This window comes from Rhipicephalus sanguineus, chromosome 8 (genome assembly GCF_013339695.2).
Source record: "Rhipicephalus sanguineus isolate Rsan-2018 chromosome 8, BIME_Rsan_1.4, whole genome shotgun sequence".
Taxonomy (NCBI): Eukaryota; Metazoa; Arthropoda; class Arachnida; order Ixodida; family Ixodidae; genus Rhipicephalus; species Rhipicephalus sanguineus.
Genome location: NC_051183.1, coordinates 5,875,133 through 5,895,926, shown reverse-complemented (window position 1 = coordinate 5,895,926; position 20,794 = coordinate 5,875,133). Strand labels below are relative to the sequence as shown.

At 46.2% G+C, this 20,794-nt stretch overlaps 1 protein-coding gene across 1 annotated transcript in view; it reads right to left on the bottom strand.

Annotated features, from left to right (window-relative positions):
• Positions 1-20,794, bottom strand: part of LOC119402515 (translation initiation factor IF-2-like) — a 29,905-nt gene that overhangs the window by 5,572 nt on the left and 3,539 nt on the right. The window contains exon 2 of the mRNA XM_037669666.2: positions 99-315. Coding sequence (XP_037525594.1) covers positions 99-315 — 217 coding nt within the window. The remainder of the gene's footprint in view (positions 1-98; positions 316-20,794) is intronic.

Below are 20,794 nucleotides of genomic sequence, written 5' to 3'. Positions count from 1 at the left end.
CACTCTCATTCTTTTCCGTATTATATTTTTAACCTAACAAAAATAATAAATGCGCTACACTAAGGTTTAAAAAAAAAACCTCCTTGCGCTACACTTACCTTCGAAATCGAAGCAGCAGCAGCTTTCGCAGATCGGCATGGTAGCTTGAGCAACGGAGTACTGTCGACGTACGATGCAGCGCACCGCGTTCATGAAGTGACGCTTTGCGCTGGCGGTGCCCCAACAAACGGTACTCGCTGCTTCGTGAGTTCTCAATCGCATCTTGTTGACTATGTAGCGCTTCACAGTCATTCGGATTTCTTCTCCGTTGCGTTGCTACAGATAAAAAAAAGAAACTCGTCAGACGGATGCATGCAGCCGAGAACACACACCACGGCACGACACGTTTCTACTCACCTCGGTTCAGCAGATTGCGCGGCTTCCGGAAAGATCGCAGAGCCTAATATTCTTCTTGGCCGACAGTAACCATCCCCACCTTGCACTAATTGCGACGTATTACGGGCGACCACACACACACAGCTGTTCTTTTGACATCGGCAGCCATTTTCTTTGCGCTGAACGACACGGCTTGGCTGCACATATGGCGCAAATACGGCTACGACTCAAAATATAGAGATACTTGTGTTTTCTTTGATTTAAATACCTACCATTTTGATGTGTTCCATTTGTAAAACAATTTTAGTTCATTAAGCATACGACATTAGTTTCATTAAAGGGCGAAGAAAAGAAAAAGAAACATCCGGGCAACACAGAGAGCTCGTGATTGGACAATTTCAAAAAACGTTGCGCGTTCCCGCCCAGCGCTGACGCAAGCGAAGACGTCACGCGGAAAAGCATTGGAATAAAAAATAGAATCGTTCCGCGATAGCACCCTAGATGTGGAGAGGGCATCAAAAGACCTCGTCAGGCCTCGGAAAGTCTCAAGTTCCAGCCATCGCCGAAGGGGGGCGAAAAAATCGACCCCGTCGCAGCTAACAAACAAACCATAGTGGCTCCGTTCAAATCTGCCCTCGGCAACGCCAAAAAATCCGCCAGAGGCGCCGTAATAAAATCAATATTTAAGAGAAATACAGCTATCATTGCCGCATAAAAGTGCTTTTTCTTGTGTAACTGAAAGTAATGTTTGAATGATGAGTAAATTTGTTGTTCAGTGATTGAAAACATCTGCCTTGTCGCTCACCGCTGACGGCCAGCGCGCGGTAGCGAGCAAGCGAACCGTCGCTGTGACCAGTGACGAAGCGCAAAAAGTGCGCCGCTGCGTCTCGGGTGCCGCAGATAACGCGCAGAATATGCGCAGTTATCGTCCGATGGTTGGCAGCTGGTTTGTTGCTCCCCGTTTTCTTGCGAATTCTATCGTTAATGTTGTCTAAAACACGCATGAAAGTTTTTTAATTCACCGATGTAATCATATTGCAATTATGGTGGGCAGTCGGTGTGCTACTGTATGGTGCCGCAGGAGCTGCGATACCAGCGAAGGCGTCAGTTTCCACAGGTTCCTCGACGATGGCAGGTACACGTACTTTCAAGCTCAGCGTTTTTCTTTCTGCTTTGTGACCTCGTTAGCATATCACACTTCACTGTTCTTGCTTTTGAGTTGTATGCTAACACGTGTGGACAAAGCTGCTATTTCACTTGTACTTGCAAGTCTGGTGGGCTCAAATGAACGAGTGAATTATGCGATGGCATGAGCACGACTTGGCCAGACTGTTGATGAAGCCTACTTTCCAGCGGCGATGTCACAATAAAAGAATGACCGGTATAGAAAATCGTTTCTCCCTTCTCTGTATTTCTGCACCTCTTTGAGGCTTTGCATATATCCCATTTATGGGTTGTTTCATCGGTATCACGTGTTAAAATGCTCATGTTTTCTGCCATTCTGTAGGCATCCACTATAATGTGATTTGTTTGCGTGAACCTGCTTGGTATTCTCAGCCTGACCGCAATACGTTGTAATAACAATAAACCCGGGGGTCTTCAGGCGTACTCGTTGAAAGCAAGTACTAAAAACTGTAGCAAAAAAAAAATGCTGATGCTTTACGCCTGTCCTACAATACAAGTTGGTTATTGTGAGCGCTAGCTGACGGTGGAAACGGGCAACAAACGTCATCTAATTTGTTTTGTCTCTTTGAAGTACCGCGAAGGCTAGTCGTTTACGAGCTCACGATGTCTGAACAAGGGCCTTTTACCGCTTGCTCACTGTCAATAAAGATTATCGTTTCTTCTACTCACTCGTGAATTGTTCTTACTGGTGCCAGTTGCCAATGTATGCCTTTCGGTTCCATGTAACCTTCGTACGCACAGGTACTGCGTTCCGAAGGGCGCTTTGGCATGCTGCTCGGCGCATCGACGCGCTCAAAACAAGCGGGCGAAAGATAACGAGACCTCCGTAGCCTTACACGAGTCCCGGCCTCTTTCGTCCACTTCTGTTTAAAAAGGATAGAATAAAAAACCAGCCGAGGCACCCGCGCATGCGCATACGCACCAGGTACGGAATAAAAAAGGCAGCCATTTGCTTTTTTCTACCTAAATAAACAATAAATTTTGTTTTCCGCTTCCTGTTTACGCAGCGCCATCTCTTGGGTGCCTTCGGTAGTTCCATGCGCTACCGCTGCTTATCTTTCGTACCGTTGTCAAGGCTACAGTTTCCCTTCTCTAAACTGGTTCTTTATTCTATGACCTCGTTGCCACGTCCACGACAGGAGGCATCATAGATCATTTCATCGTAAGAGGCATCCAGGATTTCCACCAGCTGCACTATACCTCGCACTTCACTACACTTAGACTCCTCATAACCGCAATCACGAACGGATCCGAATAACAAGTCCGGTCCAGCTGCCGGTGCTCACTGATCACGCTGATGATGACCTTGTTCAAGAGCTGTCAAGAACCCCTTCAACACATACACACGGGTTCGTGAAACGTGCGTGAGTTCTCCGTCATAACGGACAAGTATGAGCATAACAACTGTAACTGTGGCTGTAACGTACGTGCAGTGCGCCTGCACGTGCCACTCGGCTTTGTATATATCCTGTGAAACTTCACTGAATGAAGCTTAGTTGCCAGTAACGCCTGTCCTGTGCATCTGTGTTCCTTCTTTGTCCTGTTCGGATTCGCGCAATCCAGTATTGAAGAATATAAGCACTACATATCAGCTTACCGCGTCTGGTGTTGGTAACACCTATGTTGCTGTTACCATCGTTACGCAACTATGAACAACTGGTTATATAATATATAAGCGACTCTTCAACATATGAGCGTGCGTATACCACTTCCATATTTCTGTAGCGTCATTCCGTAACGTTTCGCTCAATGTGAAAAATTACGCCACAGTCACGATAACGCGCATGCTTCGCATAACATCGATTCCCACGGTACGTGGGATCTGCCAAATTTTTTGTTATAGGCACTAAATATTGTATTGTCTTACATCAACAGGTAAGTTGACAATACTTCATGCTTAATTGCCATAGCTATTCGGCCTGCCGCCTGCATCGTGTTTCAATACTTATTCACGATGAATGTTTGATACAGAACGGCTTTTCTGTTTCATTTAGGTACATTTGTTTTCCTTTTTTAGGCCTCCCTAATGTTTTTTACTATTGCTAATTGCCAGGTAATCAGAGCTATAGGTGGCAATAGCGTGAATAGCAGCGGTGTCCTGCGACGATCTGTGTAACTATACTCCCACGCGCTCTTATTTCTTTATTTTGGTGTGATCAGAAAGAGTTATTAGCAGCGCTCGGCTGAAGCCGCGCTGCGTTGTTTCGGAATCTTCGCGATTGTTTCAGATTGGTCTGTTAAGATTACGGGCCAATCGCAGCCGCGTGGGCCACATTTCGATGGAGGCGAAATGTTTGAGGCCCGTGTACTTAAATTTAGGTGCACGTGACAGAGCACGAGATGGTCAAAATTTCCGGAGCCCTCCATTACGGCGTCCATCATAATCATATCGTGGTTATGCGATGCAAAACCGCAAAAATTATTAAAATTATGTGAAGGACGCGAGCACTGTAGTTCATTCGGAAGCTTACGCGAGCACCAGCGGTATAACGCTGGAAGGTTCAATTGCTGACGCATAAAAGGACCGCGAGTTCCGCTGATGATCAGAATACCGAAGGCAGACGACTTTTATCGCCGCTAGGAGTGTAGAGCGTGCTTTGCTTGTACTACTTAGCTGGGCAAGAGTTCGCCCAATGAGCAGTTTCGTCTCTACCAGTGTGACTGCCGCCTTCTTCATCGTCACCACCACGTGACAATGCAATAGGTATTAGGCATTTCTGGGGTGCACATGTTCTCTCGTTGAAGAAGAATTGTTAAAAGACTGCACCTTAGTGAGTATATTGATAACGAACGCTTTACGCCAGCAGATAAGTAGAACATGAAAAGTCATTGCAGTTGTATGAGCTCTATGTATACACAATGCGTCACGAAAAACGTCGCTAGCAGCGTTGTTGCTGCTGTGCGCCGGTGATTCGTCATTGCGTAAACGGCCTTTAAAAGACAAGGTAAAAATACACAATCGTATTTGCGCCATCATGCGAAGATTTCTTATGGAAGTTCTCGTGATTAGATGGCGACCCGCTAGCTGGTCGGCAAGCTAAGCAGCGACTCCCACCAATTACAAAAATGACAAGCAAGAGCCGCTGTCAGTGAAGAGCTGTCCTATTAAGCAGCCAAAACAAACCCCAATAAGTTCTGTCGTAAGTAAACTAATGCACTTTAAGCAAGAAGGACAAAACTTTTGAGATACTAACAGACATTTCATTAAAATGAAAAAAAAAGTTGGTCACATTAAAGAAATTTTCAAGCAAACCTTTTCGTGCATTGGCGTTGGCTACTACATATGGGGGTTCATATAACAAACTAGCGAATGTATCGAAGTATCTTAAGATACAATTGGCAAGTATCGTATCGGATACAATTACTGTGGTAGTATCTTGTATCTGTATCTCCAATACTTCTTGCCTGGGTATCTTGTATCGTATCGCGATACAATTTCAAAGTATCTTTGCCCAGCCCTGCACACAGCAATAAAGTTTAGTCGACTCCTCCCATATCATCGCGCCCATTCACTACCTTCAGGAACACACTGGAACACCAGCTGATGTGAAAACCCGTTGTGGTACTGCGCATACCGCGAAATATTTAACGCAGTGATCGCCATAGCGTATCTGAACTGATGCTCTCCGATAATCCGTAGGCAGAATTTTTTTCTTTTTTTTTTTTGGGGGGGGGGGGGGGGGCTCCTTTATCTGAAGTGGGCAGATGGGGTCGAACGTCATTTTGTGCTCTGTATGCCATGGCAAAAAAAGATCTGGGGGGGGGGGGTGAGGGGGAAGGGGTCCGGTGTGCCACCCCCTGGCTACACCACTGCTCGTGAGAGAACGGGTTCTGTATTGTCGATTCATCACATATATGCACAAATGGCGATTGTATTTTTCATCATTACTAACTCGATTAGTCTATTCTGATAAGCCTTTGAAAGTCCTTGTATCATTTATTGTACGCAGCACTCACCAAAACAAAGATCATTTCTGATCGTTTTATATATGTCGTTCATCCACTATATGCTGACAAACATTTTTGTTCCTCGGAAAAGCGGGCGTTCCAGCTACCTAACTTTTCCTTTTTATTTCAAACGCGTAAAGAGGCCATATTCCGTTGCAGCATTCCGTCCATTCTAGACATTGACTACTGTGTACAAAGCCACTGTAACTGTTTACAACAAAATCTCGCCCGTGTTTCTAAGGCAAAACGGCACAAAAAGTTACAATTAGCTCAAGCGTGGCTAGCAGAAACAGAGTGTGTGTGTGTGTGTGTGTGTGTGTGTGTGTGTGTGTGTGTGTGTGTGTGTGTGTGTGTGTGTGGGTGTTACGGAGTTGCCACTCCGGAATTGGAATGATTCCAAAATCATTCCACATTTTTGCGACCCCGGAATGGAATGGGGACAACGCTTGGAGGAATGGAATGGGAATGGAATTAAGCGCCTTTTGCACGGAATGGAATGGGAATGGAATTACGTCTTCTTCCGTAAATAGAGCACGTTTTCGTCTACGCATTGTTTTCAAACTTCAAGCATTAGTAAGTCAGAGCCTCGAATTTAACAATAAAGCAGTATTTTTAAATTGCTTGGCTGATTACAAGCACGGTACATTTATAAGCAACGCGCCTACTACAATTCTGTCCTTATATTGGGGGCGAGGAGTTATAGAGTCGCCTTCTATCGGACGCGCCTCGATTGCGTGCTTGATAGGATACCGCAGGCGCGCTCCCCATAGGTGTTGCTGCCGGCGCTCTGCAAAAACACCTCGCGGAAGCCCTCCAGGCTGTTTCTGTAAGCACTTTCGAAAGGAACTGTGTTCTTTACTGTCAAAATAATCATTTTCGACGAACTGAAAGCACAAGATAGTCTACAGTCGCTGTCTCTTTGCAGGAAACGGAGCATCCGCTTCACGATCACCGCGTTGGAGTTGGAGACCCCTGAACCGGCTTCTTGCGTGAAAGGTAGTCACTCGCTAAGTGCAAACTATGTGAAATATCTCGTTAGAGTAGACTGCCTGTATAACCAAACGGAGCATAACAGAAAGGAGCCTCAAGCCAGCGATCGGACGGGTTCGCGACGACTGACGGTGCCTCTGCATGTATGAGCGTCTGCATGTATGTTCGTGGTCTCGCTTTTACTACGAGCGCATTGGGCACGGCGCTGTGAACTTTAGGCCGCAAAATATGAGAATTTGGGAGTACACAAACAACTACTGTTGCGCGGACGCTATCAGAGCAGTTCAAAAACAATTTCGTTACAACCACAGCTTCGGTGCGCCTATGGCAGCTTTGTGATGTGCCGTCCCGACGATTCAGTTTTTTTTTTTTTTGGTCTTAATTCGTGTACGTTTCAATGTCATTTGACAAGTTGTCTCGCACTGCGAATTCATCGGTCTTCTCAGCGGGCGAATGCCGCTGCTTCTGTTTCTTTATTCAGTGCATTCGCTTCGTTTGGTGCTCACACAAAACATCAGCAAATGCGGCGCCTTTTTTTTTTAATGCTCCTTAATTATCGTTCCCTTTGCATTCCGGTGAACTTGCCGCTCTCTGTCATCAACCAATTTATACACCAAAGCTTCACCACTTCGAGATTGCTGGTGAAAGGAGAAGCAGTCTACGAGACCGAGCATGGTAGTAGCATGCAACGCCAAGGAAATGAAAGAAAATACAGTAACGTTTGCCGGACTTGTTCTGCAAACGTCGGCTGTGGACAAGGACCCACGTGAACTTGAAATAGCGGTGAATAAAATAGAAGTTATTGCAGCAACCAGCAGCCGCAAAACAAGATAGTAAATATTTGGCTAGTACCCCAGCAATTTTGGCAGCAGTGTCATGTTTAACGCCAACAGGGTGGCATCTTTCCCACGTAAATAAATGAGGCTCCAAGAAAATACATGGGGTTGGAGAGGCCCAACGTCAGCTTGAGAGTGACACAAATAAAGTTGGGACATAGTGTTTGCGTCAGGGGAACGCAAGCTTGACTGAAAAAATGTTATTGCCAACATAAATGCAGCACACAGCCGCACCATTTGACTCTCTCGCTATGTACGTCCACCAGCAAACGTCGCGTAGCTTATGAAGGCGAAAGCCTTCGATGCTTCTTCAAACGGGAAGATTGACCGTCGGCGGCGTCAAGACGAGTGACGCAAAAAATAATCGTTACGTGATGACGTCACCGTATGACGTAATCATGGCGTCACATATCTCCTAAATTTGTATCTTCATTATGACATCACCATGACGTGGCATAACGGGATGTCACATGAAGTATTCACACGAAATGGTCCCTTTGCATTGGCTCCGTGACCGGTGGGCCGATCACGGAGGCAATGCAAAATGTGTAGCTTATGAAGGCGAAAGCCCTAGATCATATAGTTTCTTACTATAATACCTAGAGGGGAATCTGGCGTTAGTGTCTATGCGGGCTCCTTGAGCGGCGCTTCAACTACAATGGGAATGATGGGAAGTGCAGGCTTCGGATTTGCTTCGGATGCCTTTCGTTCTTGAGATTTGCGACGCTTGTTTGCCGAGTGTAAAACAAATCGATATGAAGTTATTTCCAATTAAGGCTGGCATCATTCTTTTGTACGCAAGACTTATTACAAAACGTCTGCGTGACCGTGAGATGGAAGTGAAACCTGGACAAATTCAACCACCAGGGTATGCATTGCTCTGCAATTGTGTTCCAGATTTGGCATCACCAAATAATGAATTATTTTTTTTTACAACACTTGAAAACAAACACGCTTGTTTTTCCCTCGAAGGTACGCATTACCTATTTATAGAGATAACAGTACTGTATTGAGCGAGAAATACTTAAAGGGACCGACAACTGATTTTTCTCGACCCAGTTTTTTACGGCGCGACAGGAAGCTCACCTTTCGTATCGTTTGTAGCTGTAGTGGTTTATCCGAAAAGCACGTAGTTATTTTATAAGCAGTATTTTTCGATCTGAAAGGCTCCAAACACGCATGGAGGCTTGCTCAACGCCACCTAGTTGGCTTGCTCCAGCAACGCTGAGAATTGATAGCGATGCCGCTAGCCCTTGTGAAAGCTGTCGTTGTTCTGCTTTCCCAGGAGTTACTGTAACTATGCTTAACCACCTTTATTTTGAGCTTTCCAACCATTTTTGAAAATAGCAAGCTGTTAGAATGAGATGTGTGGCTTTATACACGTTCCCGGTATTTGCACAGCGTTGTGTGCGCCTGCGCCCAAGGTTGCCTGCGCCTGTGTCATGGATGGCTTGTCCCGGCGTCGTTACTCTCTCGATACACGAGCCAAGCCAAGTAATCGAAAACGTAACTGTGCATATGCACGGCCGCACCGAGTAGCAGCGCGCGTCATTTCTGAGACGAAGTGTAGGTAGCAAAACTATGTCGCTCCAAAATCTTAGCGACCTGGAAACTGCGTGCACGGTTGCATGAGCACGCTGAAAAGTTGCTCAAGACGCGCTGACGAGCATGGGATTATTACGTCACGCGAAGGCAGCGCCATTTTAATGCATACTGCCAGCGCAGGCCTATATGTACATTATTATGGAGTAATACCTTTTAATATAAAGAAACGAACAATATTTCAATACTAACAAAAAAATCGTCGACCGCGTACAGCAATCAACGGTCACGTGGCCGTCTTCATCTGATCATTCATGTTTTGCCGCCAGAGGCGCCACAGGTCATTTTTCGCGACTTTCAATTAAGACATAAAAATATAAATCCATTTCTCACGAAAAAAACAGGGTTGGTTTGAGTCAGTGCAACGGACAATCTTTACATCAGTGGAGTCAACTCATTTCATATTCTGGGCAGTTGTCGGTCCCTTTAACGTATCGTCTGCTGCGATGCCAGGTGCATCTGTCCAAGTGGTCTGCCTCCAACGCATCTCTCGTTTTGTTGTGAAGTCGAGTTAGACGAGCGTGACGGTGCGTCTACTTAGCTTCGCGGTCGTTTTGCAGCCGATTTGAACGAGTTTTGGCAAGACGCGCTTATAAAAAAAAAGCGTGAACTCTATGCAATTTTCTGCACTGGCATGGGACCCTACATCTATGCGCAGCGGTGAGTGCACGACGCTTTACTAAAACTGTCATATACAACCTGTAAAGCTGCAACGTTGCAGCAAATGAAGAGATCTAGCGGTCTTCAGCCTCTTTGAACAACAAAGGCGCTGCTTGAGTGCTATGAAACGCACCCCACTACCCACGCCTCGCGAAGAACGAAACTGAAACTGTAGAAAAAGATCCGTAGACAGTTCGCTAGCTAACGCTAGCCAATCAGAAGCCTGTACTTTCCATCATTCCCATGGTGGTTGAACGATCGAAGCGCTAATTTCCTCTCTATAGTCGGTGACAGCCTAAGAATAAATATAAGCCCAGCCCACGAGGCCGCATTGCTCATATTTTGCATGTCTCCGCGCTACAAAGGAAGTAGTTTCTTAACAATAGCAATAATTTTCACGCATACAAACATTATCTTGCAATACTGAATTGATATTGAAATATAGAAAGCAAAGCTAGATAAAAAAATTGTGAAGGCACGGAGTTCAGCGTCAGCTTAACAATACATCTGTTCTTTAAACCGCACCTCCCGCCGTGGTCATCTCGGAGTCTACAAAGATGTAATGTACATCTCAAAGGCGATATTTCTGCGAAGTACCTATTTAGGCAATAAAACAAAGAATGCCACATTTAACGTAAAGTTTAAAATAAAGCAATCGTTTTTTAACATTTCATAAAACAAAACAGCGATATTAATCACATTTAATAAGGTCGTTTGTAATTTTTTGACGAAACTTTCGCCGCTAGTTTCCTTCACCGTCTGCTGTAACTATGGCAACTGTTACTCAACGCGAAGCATGGCGAGGTGGCCCGAGATTGCCTTCGTGAATTTCGACTCTTGCGTTGCCGTAAATACCGCATTTGCGTCTCTAGTCGCCGTGCTTGTTATCGTGTTTGAGGTAAACGCCAAGGCTTCATTTGACATCTTGTTTCAACGAAATAAAAGCGTGTAGCGCACATGGTGTTGAACTGTGGGGGTCATTGCATGTGTTCCGTTACGTTCCCGTCAAGGAGATGTACCCGTCTAAAGTGGCGTTGACAAAAGGCTTTACGTGGGATTGTTTCTCGCTTCGACAACTTGCACTGGCGCTGCCACTACCCCTTAAGCCTTTGAACGTTCAATTTTGTTATTTATTTATTATTTACTTATTACATACCTGCATCGCCCCAGTAGGCATTACAGCAGGAGGGCCGACTTTCGCTGGAAGAGGGGCCCCTACCTTGTATGTGTGTATGTGCGAGAATATATATATATATATATATATATATATATATATATATATATATATATATATATATATATATATATATATATTGTGAAGAGGGTGTCTTCGGTTGCTGTAAGATAAATACGAAAATGATATACGCTTCTAAAAAAAACTGTTTATTTGTCACCGTTTCGATCGGATACCGATCTTTATCAAGGCAATATTTACGAGGCTTCAATGCGCATTTATAGCATCGCCATCCGAGCAGGTAGAGAGAAAAATATAAAAAAATAAAGAAACGTAAAAATTAAAAAAATAGAGTAGCCAAAAGACCACGCCTATACACTCGGACATACAAAGAACACGTGTATCCTCGAGGAAAAATTTCGGCAGATGCCACGTACCGTGGGAGTCGATGTTATGCGAAGCATGCGGCGGGTAGGTGACTGTGGCGTAACTTATTTTACTTAGCGACACGTTACAAAATGACGCTAAAAATTTCTATAAGTTTTATACGCACACACACACACACACACACACACACACACACACACACACACACACACACACACATATATATATATATATATATATATATATATATATATATATATATATATATATATATATATATATATATATATATATATATATATATATATATATATATATATATATATGTTGAAGAGCCGCATATATGTTATATAACCTGTTGTTTACGGTTGGGTAACGCTGCCAATGGCAACGTGGGTATTACCAACACCAGAAGCGGTAAGCTGATATGTAGTGCTTATACGTGTCCCGAGAACGCATGCACGTTTGACCAACCTGTGTGCATGTGTGCAAGAAGTTCTTGACAGTTCTTGAACACGGGCATCATCACCGTGATCAGTGAGCACCAGCAGCTGGTCATGACTTGTTATATATAGATCCAGTCGTGATCGTGGTGACGAGGGGTCCATGTGTAGTGAAGTATGTGGTACAATAGAGCTGTTGGAATTTGTGGATGCCTCGGTCATTTCGTCGACAAATTGTCTGTCGACAGAGCCAGCGACATGTCGGAACCTGAAGCCACCCTTCGCGTTGGTGAGGTATAGGCCGTCGAGGCTGGTAGGCCTGGATAGTGCTACGTAGACCAACATCAGTGGATGGTGTTTGTCGTATTCGTAGACTATCTGGGCGTATGTGGCCTACGTAGCCTAGTCTACAAAGCGGCTGTCAATCAGTCTGGCATCTTCCTTGGTCAGCATGAGGCCATCGCCCAGCCTCGTAAGAAATGAAGAGGGCACTGCGTCGTTCTAGTGCACGAAATGCAGCTTACGCTTCGGTGATGTGGATATCATATGTAACTTTCGTTAATGTATTCCTCCGGGGTCGAGCAATGCTTCAATATAGCTTGCTGAATCATAGAAATACAAACATAATGTTTATTAGACTGCTATAAAAGCGGAGCCAACACTGGAACTACAGACGTTAATATGATATGACGCCTGTATCGTAGGAGTACCATGTAGTGTTTATTGCTTTCTTGTAAAATTAGATAGCCAGCACCACAACCACAATTGACGTTGCACCGATATTACGTCTGCGTAGGCTGTTTTCACAAACCAGTTTATAGACCTGGCGTGGCTCAGTGGTAGAATACCTGATTGCCACGCAGAATGCTTGGGTTCGATTCCTGCTGGGATCCTAGTTTTCGTTCTTTCCATTCGTTGAGTCAACGCTGCCGATGTTGGGTTTCCTTAACGCTCTCGCATTTAAGTTACCAATGTCTGTTCTCGGCGTTCCTGGATAGATATAAACTGTCAATCACCTGTGGCGCATACCCGTACACCGCGGCCCGTGGTAAACGGGTATGTGCCACACGTGTCTAGTGGAAAGGGTTTGACGACGTACGCGACAGTATTTTAACGTTATTCATGTCATGACCCGGCAATAGTGTCCGTCAAATCCTCTTACCCTCCCATGCAAATTTTGGTCTACACCAAGTTAAGGAGGCGATCACGAGAGCACCCAGACGTAGGCGGCTAGATAGATAGATAGATAGATAGATACGTAGATAGAAACGCTCAAAGTGCCAGAGGTTCGCTAAGAAATGCTTCGCATTTAATAAAAGGAAAACATATAAATGTAAACAAAGGTAACCCCGGTGGACACAATCAGTAAGTACATTCCTTTCGTCCATTGTCAAGCCCCACCTCTCCGGCTCACCCCTCCTCATTTGTTCGTGAAGCATAGTGAGGGGGTAAGGCTTCACAAGAAGGGATAGGCGTTTAAAAATGGGTCTACGGACAATAAGCTTCACGAGGGTCTACTGTATTTTAATATGAACAAATTATGACTGCGTATATAATACATGCACATAATACAGTGGAAGTGCAAAAAAGTAATGTTAGACAAAAGCAAGAATTCCAAATACGATATAGTGAAGTATGATGCAACACCATTAACAACAAAAGTTTTTTTTTTTTTTCACTCAATATTTTTAGCTGCGTCACTTCAATTACAATCACGATCCATGCAAAAGAAAGTTCCTGCGTCACAGCGATATTATGTAGCGTGCATTATTTTGCGGTTTGTAGACAACGATTACCTCGCACGTTTTCCATTGCAAGGCGTTCGTGCATCCAGCGTGAGACTCACGCGACGGGCACTTAGCGCATCATTCCGGGCTCGTGGAACTTAATTCCGTTGAGACAACCCAACTGCCCCAATAGGCACACGTCACATAATCACACACGCACCGGCTGACCATAATTATCTTACAATGCACGCACCACTGCATATTCTCCACAGCAGGTTTGTTTACTTTCGCACTGTGTTGCGCTAACGGGTTATGTTTGTCGCTTTCTTTCTCTCACGCTTCGTCCATACATACGTCACTCATATAGGCGCAGAGCACGGCGCATATCACAACAGATCACCAGGATTCCCACGTTGCGAGCTCCAAGTAACACACACACACACACACACACACACACACACACACACACACACACACACACACACACACACACACACACACACACACACACACACACACACACACACACACACACACACACACACACACACACACACACACACACACACACACACACACACACACACACACACACACACACACACACACACACACACACACACACACACACACACACACACACACACACACACACACACACACACACACACACACACACACACACACACACACACACACACACACACACACACACACACCACACACACACACACACACACACACACACACACACACACACACACACACACACACACACACACACACACACACACACACACACACACACACACACACACACACACACACACACACACACACACACACACACACACACACACACACACACACACACACAGGACATGTGGCAACACTAATGCCATGACTTTTGCGGGCGGTAAACTGCTCACAGACGCGCACATTCCGACTTCACTTTCACCTGCACACGAATGAACGCGACGACAATCGCCGATGTGGTGATCCTCAGGCGATATACTTGGTGCATCCGAGCGATGGAGGGAACACACGCCGTGTTGCAACTTGACGCTGCCGAAACGACGGAACGCGTTAAAGCGTTGTAAGACTTCGAGCTGCTGCCGCTTCGGTGCACTTGAAACGCGGAACAGTCACAAGCTTCTACTGCACCGAATGACGACCGGCGAGGGTGATGCTGGGTACGTGTGGATAACAATAGGAAAGAGCTTCTTCTGGAGGAAACAAACACCGCAGGAAATTCGCATTGACGGATTGTGGTCTCGATGCAACGGTACCTCGCCTCTCGTCGCGAACGGCGCCACGTTGCATTTTTCATTGGTTCGTCTTAACCATTGCGTCATGGTAAAGAGCGGCAGTAATTGGACGCGCATAATACAAATGGACAGCGGTACAGTTTACTTTTTGTTCTTAGCTTGTCACCGACTATAGGTTATTGTACGAAACTCCATGCCCTAGATGCCTCATCAAACGGGAAGATTGCCCGTCGGCGTCCCGCGTCGGCGGCGTCAACACGAGTGATGCAAAAAATAATTGTCACGTGATGGCGTCACCATATGACGTCATCATGACGTCACAGATCGCCAAAATATGTAGCATCATTATGACGTCACAAAACGTGACGTCACATGATCACGTATTCACAAGTCATGTTCGCTTTGCATTGCCTCCGTGATCGGTCACGGAGGCCGTGCAAAACCGCGTTAGGTGCAGAACGCTTTTGGAGGGGGGCGCGGGAGAATCAATACATCGACTGAAAAGAAGAAGAAGATGGCTTTCGTCTTCTAGTCATCTTTGGCGAATGCATAAAGGACCCTGTGAGTTTTTTAATTCAACGTATCTAAAGAATGACATGCGCATCTGCAGCCGATTTTGTGGACGCTGAGCGCGGGGCCGACGATCAAGAGGTCGCACGGGAGGGTTCTGAGATGGTATCGCACGTGGTAAAAGGTAGCGCATTTTCCATCCTGTGGCAGATAAGCCAAGGTCAATTTAAATAGGTCGCGAAAGTCGGAACGAAAAGTGGTCGGAAACCTATTGCGACAAACATCAACACCCGCGTAACGATTAAAGCGCTACTAGGTGAGGGGGGGACAAATAATGAAAACAAAAAATTAATTAAACGTTTATTTTCATTAGTTTTAATTTTATTTGTCACGAATTAAATTAGTAGATTACTTTAATCAAACTTTAGTCTTGGGTATGTGGTTGAGTGGCCAATTTTTTTCGTTTATTTTCAGAAACAGCGGGCACATGCAGGCAGTCTGGTAACATGGGCCAACGGTTTTGCGCATTTTCAGATGCAAATGGCGTCGCTCGTTTTTGCGCAGTAGGTTTGTGCCTGTCGTCCGTAGGTGATTTCCTCGCATAAGCGTTGTTTTCTAGTCGTGGTACTTGGCAGAAGGTAATATAGCCCATCGCAGCCATCGGGAACCGTTTCAGTGACTGTGTTTTGCCTGCGCACGGCCGGCGTGCTGTCGCCCTTCGGGACGATGAGTCCGCCACGCTACGCGAAGAAACGCTGCGCTATCTACGGATGCAAGAGCAACATGTGTGCAAGGTTTGTGTGCACGTTTAAATGTTATGCTACTTCTGATTTCTGTGTTATATATTTTGGGGTAATATCCTGTTCAACTACAATATTTCGCCAATAAAATACACCTTATTTATCAAATCTGTCTTTTTCGTCTTCCCGTTATCTTGCAGGCTTCCATTATGGAGCCGTCATAGTGATAAGAAAAAGAACGTGCAGCTATAAAAAAAAAAAAGAAGCGGCGCCCTGTCAAACGATTTCCTAATTTCGCGCCCATCGCGTTAAAACGTTACGTCATTTCCGCTTCTGGTTGTGACGTCATCTTTTTCTTTTTTTAATTGTTTGTCCCCTCCTCACATAGATGGCGACTGTTGCAACAACTAGCCACCGGCTTGACACGTGGGCTTCTACGGAATTTACGCTACCAGTTTACATATACCTTGGATAAGCATCATTTGCCGGCGGGAAGCGCGCGCGAGCCATCGTCTCAGTGCGCGCTGTCGCTACTCACCGAACATCGCAGGCTCGACGCAGTAACGAAAGTCTTCGTCGCGGAAGTGCTTGTTGCACACAAGACTCGTAGCCGATGACTACTTGCCGGTTCTTAGCTTCACAACTTATCGTTCACGCAGTTTGTTGTACCGCGGTTACCGATGCAGGCTGACACTGGGCTCCGTTGCGTAAGCCCGGCACTGTGGCACCAAGCGATAGAGCCCCATGTTCGTCGCCTTCGGAGGCAGCCACTCTATTACAATGGTTTCAGTTGAGCAGAAAATGTGAGAAAACTTCCGTATTTGAACAGACCGCAGCGCATGTGGTACTTGAGACTCGTTTTCAAAGCACGCGGCAGCGCTCCACAAGCAGCCGACGCAGCCACTGAGACCACGTGATCCTGCCAAGCACGTCACGCCGACGGTGGCCCCGGCGTTTCCAGTGGTGGGCCTCGCGGTGTTGCTTCGGAGTTTGTCTCTATTCTTCGCGTAACCGCGGTTTTATGCCGTTGGTATCCGCCGTGCGGAACTACGGCGGCGGCATACACCCCCCCCCCCTTACGGCTTGTAATTTTTGTGAGCTTAAACACTACTAAAACATCACCATTGTTCAAACATGCTGACCACGCAAATACTATAGGTTGCGGGAGAACTGCCCCTATGGGAATTAGTAGGGTGGTTGTACTGCACGAGGTATGTCACCAAGCTACTATTCCTCGACCTTGGTAACGTGTTTTGCGTACGTTTGCAGTTCTTAATGTATCTGCACGTCAGCTTTATGGGGCGTTCATTCTTAAGTAGATAAAACTATCAAGGTGCCTTTCCTACATCGAGGAATTACAGGAATGGAATTGAACTGCCCGGCCATTCCCGGAGTGGGAATGGGCTAAGTTTTTTCATTCCAAGGAATTGAAGGGAATGGAATTGCGGCAAGTTGTAATTGCCCGGAATGGAATTGGAATGGAATGGAGGCGCCCATTCCGCAACACTGGTGTGTACGCGCGCACGCATATTCGTTTCCACAAATTTTAGCAATGTGGCTTTTATGTTGCTCTCAAATGACACTGGAGGAAGTAAACAGCAGTCGCGTTTTTTAGATGCGAAGTATCTTATGGCGGAGTTCAATCCGGTGGTGGTGGTATGCGGCGTGACCACCTTTACTGCGCATGTGCATACCCTCTCTACTCCCCTCACCATATCTCCTGTCCTCTTCCCCTCTCCCCTTTCCCCTTCCCCCTCTCCACTCCCCCTCTCCCCTATCCCCATCGCCATTTCCCCTCTCCACTTCCCCTCTTCCCTCCCCCTTTCCACTCTTCCTCTGAAACGCGGGCTAGACATGCCGAAATTCTCTCCTGCGCAACGCCGCGCAGGAGCACCAGCGCATGCGCGTCCCCCCCTCTCTCTCCTCTCCTACGCTGTTCCCTTCTCACACGCCTGTCGACCGCGTTCCCCGCTCGCCCTGTGAGAATTAACGGCCAGGCTAGAGGGAAGGCAAGACGCGCGTAGCGTTCCTCTTCGCGTTCCACGACGCGAGGTCGGTAGCATGCCCAACGAACGCCAACGGGACGCGATCGTGCAAGTGCTCCGGCTTCGCATCGCCTCATGGTCTCCTTTAGCGGGAAATGGTGTAATTTTTCTTCGCACAGTTCTATTTTCGGAAACCGCAGGACCAGGAGAACAGCTCAGCTCAAACTTGGGGATAATTTATGCGCAAAAACAGAACAGTGAAGCTAGCAAACGCGAGCGCGCATTATTTGTTTCGCCCTTGTGCATTGGTAACAACTTGATGAGGGCTAGTACGTTCATAATTAGAGCAGATAATAAAACAGTGCGACGAGAACAAGGACAACAAAGGAAGGAAGCGTTTGTCATACCGTCTTCGCTCCCTTGTGGTCCTTGTTCTCGTCGTTGTGTTTCATTCTCTGCCCTTGTGCTGTTCACTCCAAAAATCGCTTACCAAGGAGCATAGCTTAAAATCCGTTTTCGGGGGGACACGCCCGTTTTCGGGTGGTTTTCATGACAAACTCTGGTAGGCATGAATCAGTCCATGCTGGTTGTGCCATTTATAAACGCTTCTTTCGTATGCACGCACATTTTTAAGCAGGGTGACTAGTTTGACATTTTTTTCCCTGTATTTTCATATCGAGGTTGCAGAAGTTCTCGTCATAAATGTTCTGCGCGATCATGGTGCCATTTTTTTTCGCCATTCTAAAGGCATGGCGCAATAACTTATTTTCAACCTTTCATTTTCTCGACCATATGGGTATTACCGTCGCCAAAAGGGTGGCTTTCTTGGCCAATTTCTTGACAAACGTGCTCTACACCATCTCCACCGACCCCGCGAGACCACTGTTAAATAGAAAGCGAGAGCAAGCGCAGCGCGAGGCTAGCGCGCAAACACACTCACGTGAGCACCGCGAGCAGAGCACGCGCACGGCTGCTCAGCACAGCGCGAGAGCAGAACTTTCTATACCACACCTCTGCGGTAATCGGTAAATTTATTCGTGTGGTTAATGCATTAAGCTGGGCTAGTTGGTATTGATTGTATGCTTCCATATTGCTAGCGAACACGCACAAAGGACGACATAGAAAGAGGCAGGACAACCGCTAGACTTCAACTGATTTTTTAATCGACATGAAGGGCACAATACATTTCTTTGCGCACACGCAGGTGCCACGTCACTGACAAAGTTTATCCACCAAAAGAAAAAGAAAAGAAATTCTCCGCCGCCTATCGATACCGCCAGTTCGCACGTGGTTTCTTCTTACACAGATAGTCCAGTTCTCTTTTTGACAACGCGATGGACGGAGTGCTGACACATGTGTCACGCGCCTTGTGAATTTCGACAGCCTCTACTATTTCCCTCTTTCTCTGTTCCCCGCCAACGTACATCACAGAAGTGGCGTCATATTCTGGGGTACAACCCTCGCACTTCTTGCAGTGATGCATCGCCAATAAACGTCTGCATCGCCAAAAGTCTAGCGGTTGTCCTGTCTCTTTCTATGTGCGTATTCGCTAGCAATATGGAAGCTTATTCGTGTGGTTTACGAAACAAATGTCAATCCGCCTTTTGTCTATTACTTGGTCATTTCTTTTTTCTCTGCATGGCCGCACGTATCTTAACTAGCTTATTGGCTGCCGTAAAAACAATATTAACGCCGTATCTACTTCCCACGTTCTTTAGCCTGCAAGATAAGCTATAAATGTAATGAATACCTACGACATCATTATTTCTGATCTGCAACCGTGTTCGGACTTGGCAAAATGAACTTCTTTAGATGTTCAGCTACAACGACAATGCGAGGATAACCTACTTCTAAAATACGTGTGAGCTGCGCACGAAAGCTGCTATTCTCTTTCTTTCTTATTGCAGAACTCGTAAACAAGCCCCGATGCTGTCCATTAGCGGCGTGCTCGATTTCCGCTCGAATAAACGGGAACCTTTCTTCCCGCTCATTGTGCATATCGAATCGCTCTGGCGGCCCCAGAATCGGCCACGGTTGCAAAGGCCCAATGCATAATGGAGTACCTTTTCCGAAAAGGCTGCCACCAGTGCATAAACGCCGGCGGCACCTCACAGCAAGCCGCACCGACGCACGTACTATCTCATTGTGAATCTTTGGCGCGTGCAACTGAACGTTTCAAGCTAACGGTGCCGCAGGACGCATAACGAACGATGTCGCTTTCATATATAGCGACACAGATCGATAAATCCGGTCACAGAGACTAGTCCACGGTTGCTGTGGCAGCAAATACGACGTCACTGCCGTTGGCCCAATCAACTGCGAAGAACTCACACGCTAGATTACTTGAGCGTGTTCGACGGTATAACACTAAACCCCTCGGCCTGCCAGTAGACGAAGAGTTCACAGTTTGTCGTGCTGACGAATTCCGTTTCACAGCCACAGCAGGCCAGTTGTTGTCTAGCCGCGGCCATCTTGCCCAACTGTCCACTCACGTCTGCCAGCGAAGACAGACGTTGATGTATTACTTGCGTCGTAAGTACAGTGCTTCCCATGGTGAATTTGCGTGTCATTCTGGCAGTGGTGCTAACAGGACGTGCCAAGCTTCTGCAGTCTTTTCGCGTTCTTTTCATTGAGGAGAAAGCCTAAAGTCTCATTAGTCAAGAGACATTGCGTGATTTTGCGAGACCTGACAATACATTTTGATACCCGCTGCGGTACCGCGACATTTGGCATCACGATGACTTCATGCGAATTTTGCACGAATTCATCGCGACGTCACAGATAGCCGAAATTTGTGACGTCAGCTGGAAGGTAGCGCAACAGTGGGCGAGGTGCACAATGCTTCAGGGTAAAGGGGGGAGAGTATGCAATCGATGTCAATTAAGGTTAGAATGACAGAGAGCTGAACTAGTTGGTAAGCATTCATTCTAAAAAGACAGGGCGTGCAAATACGGACACAAGAAA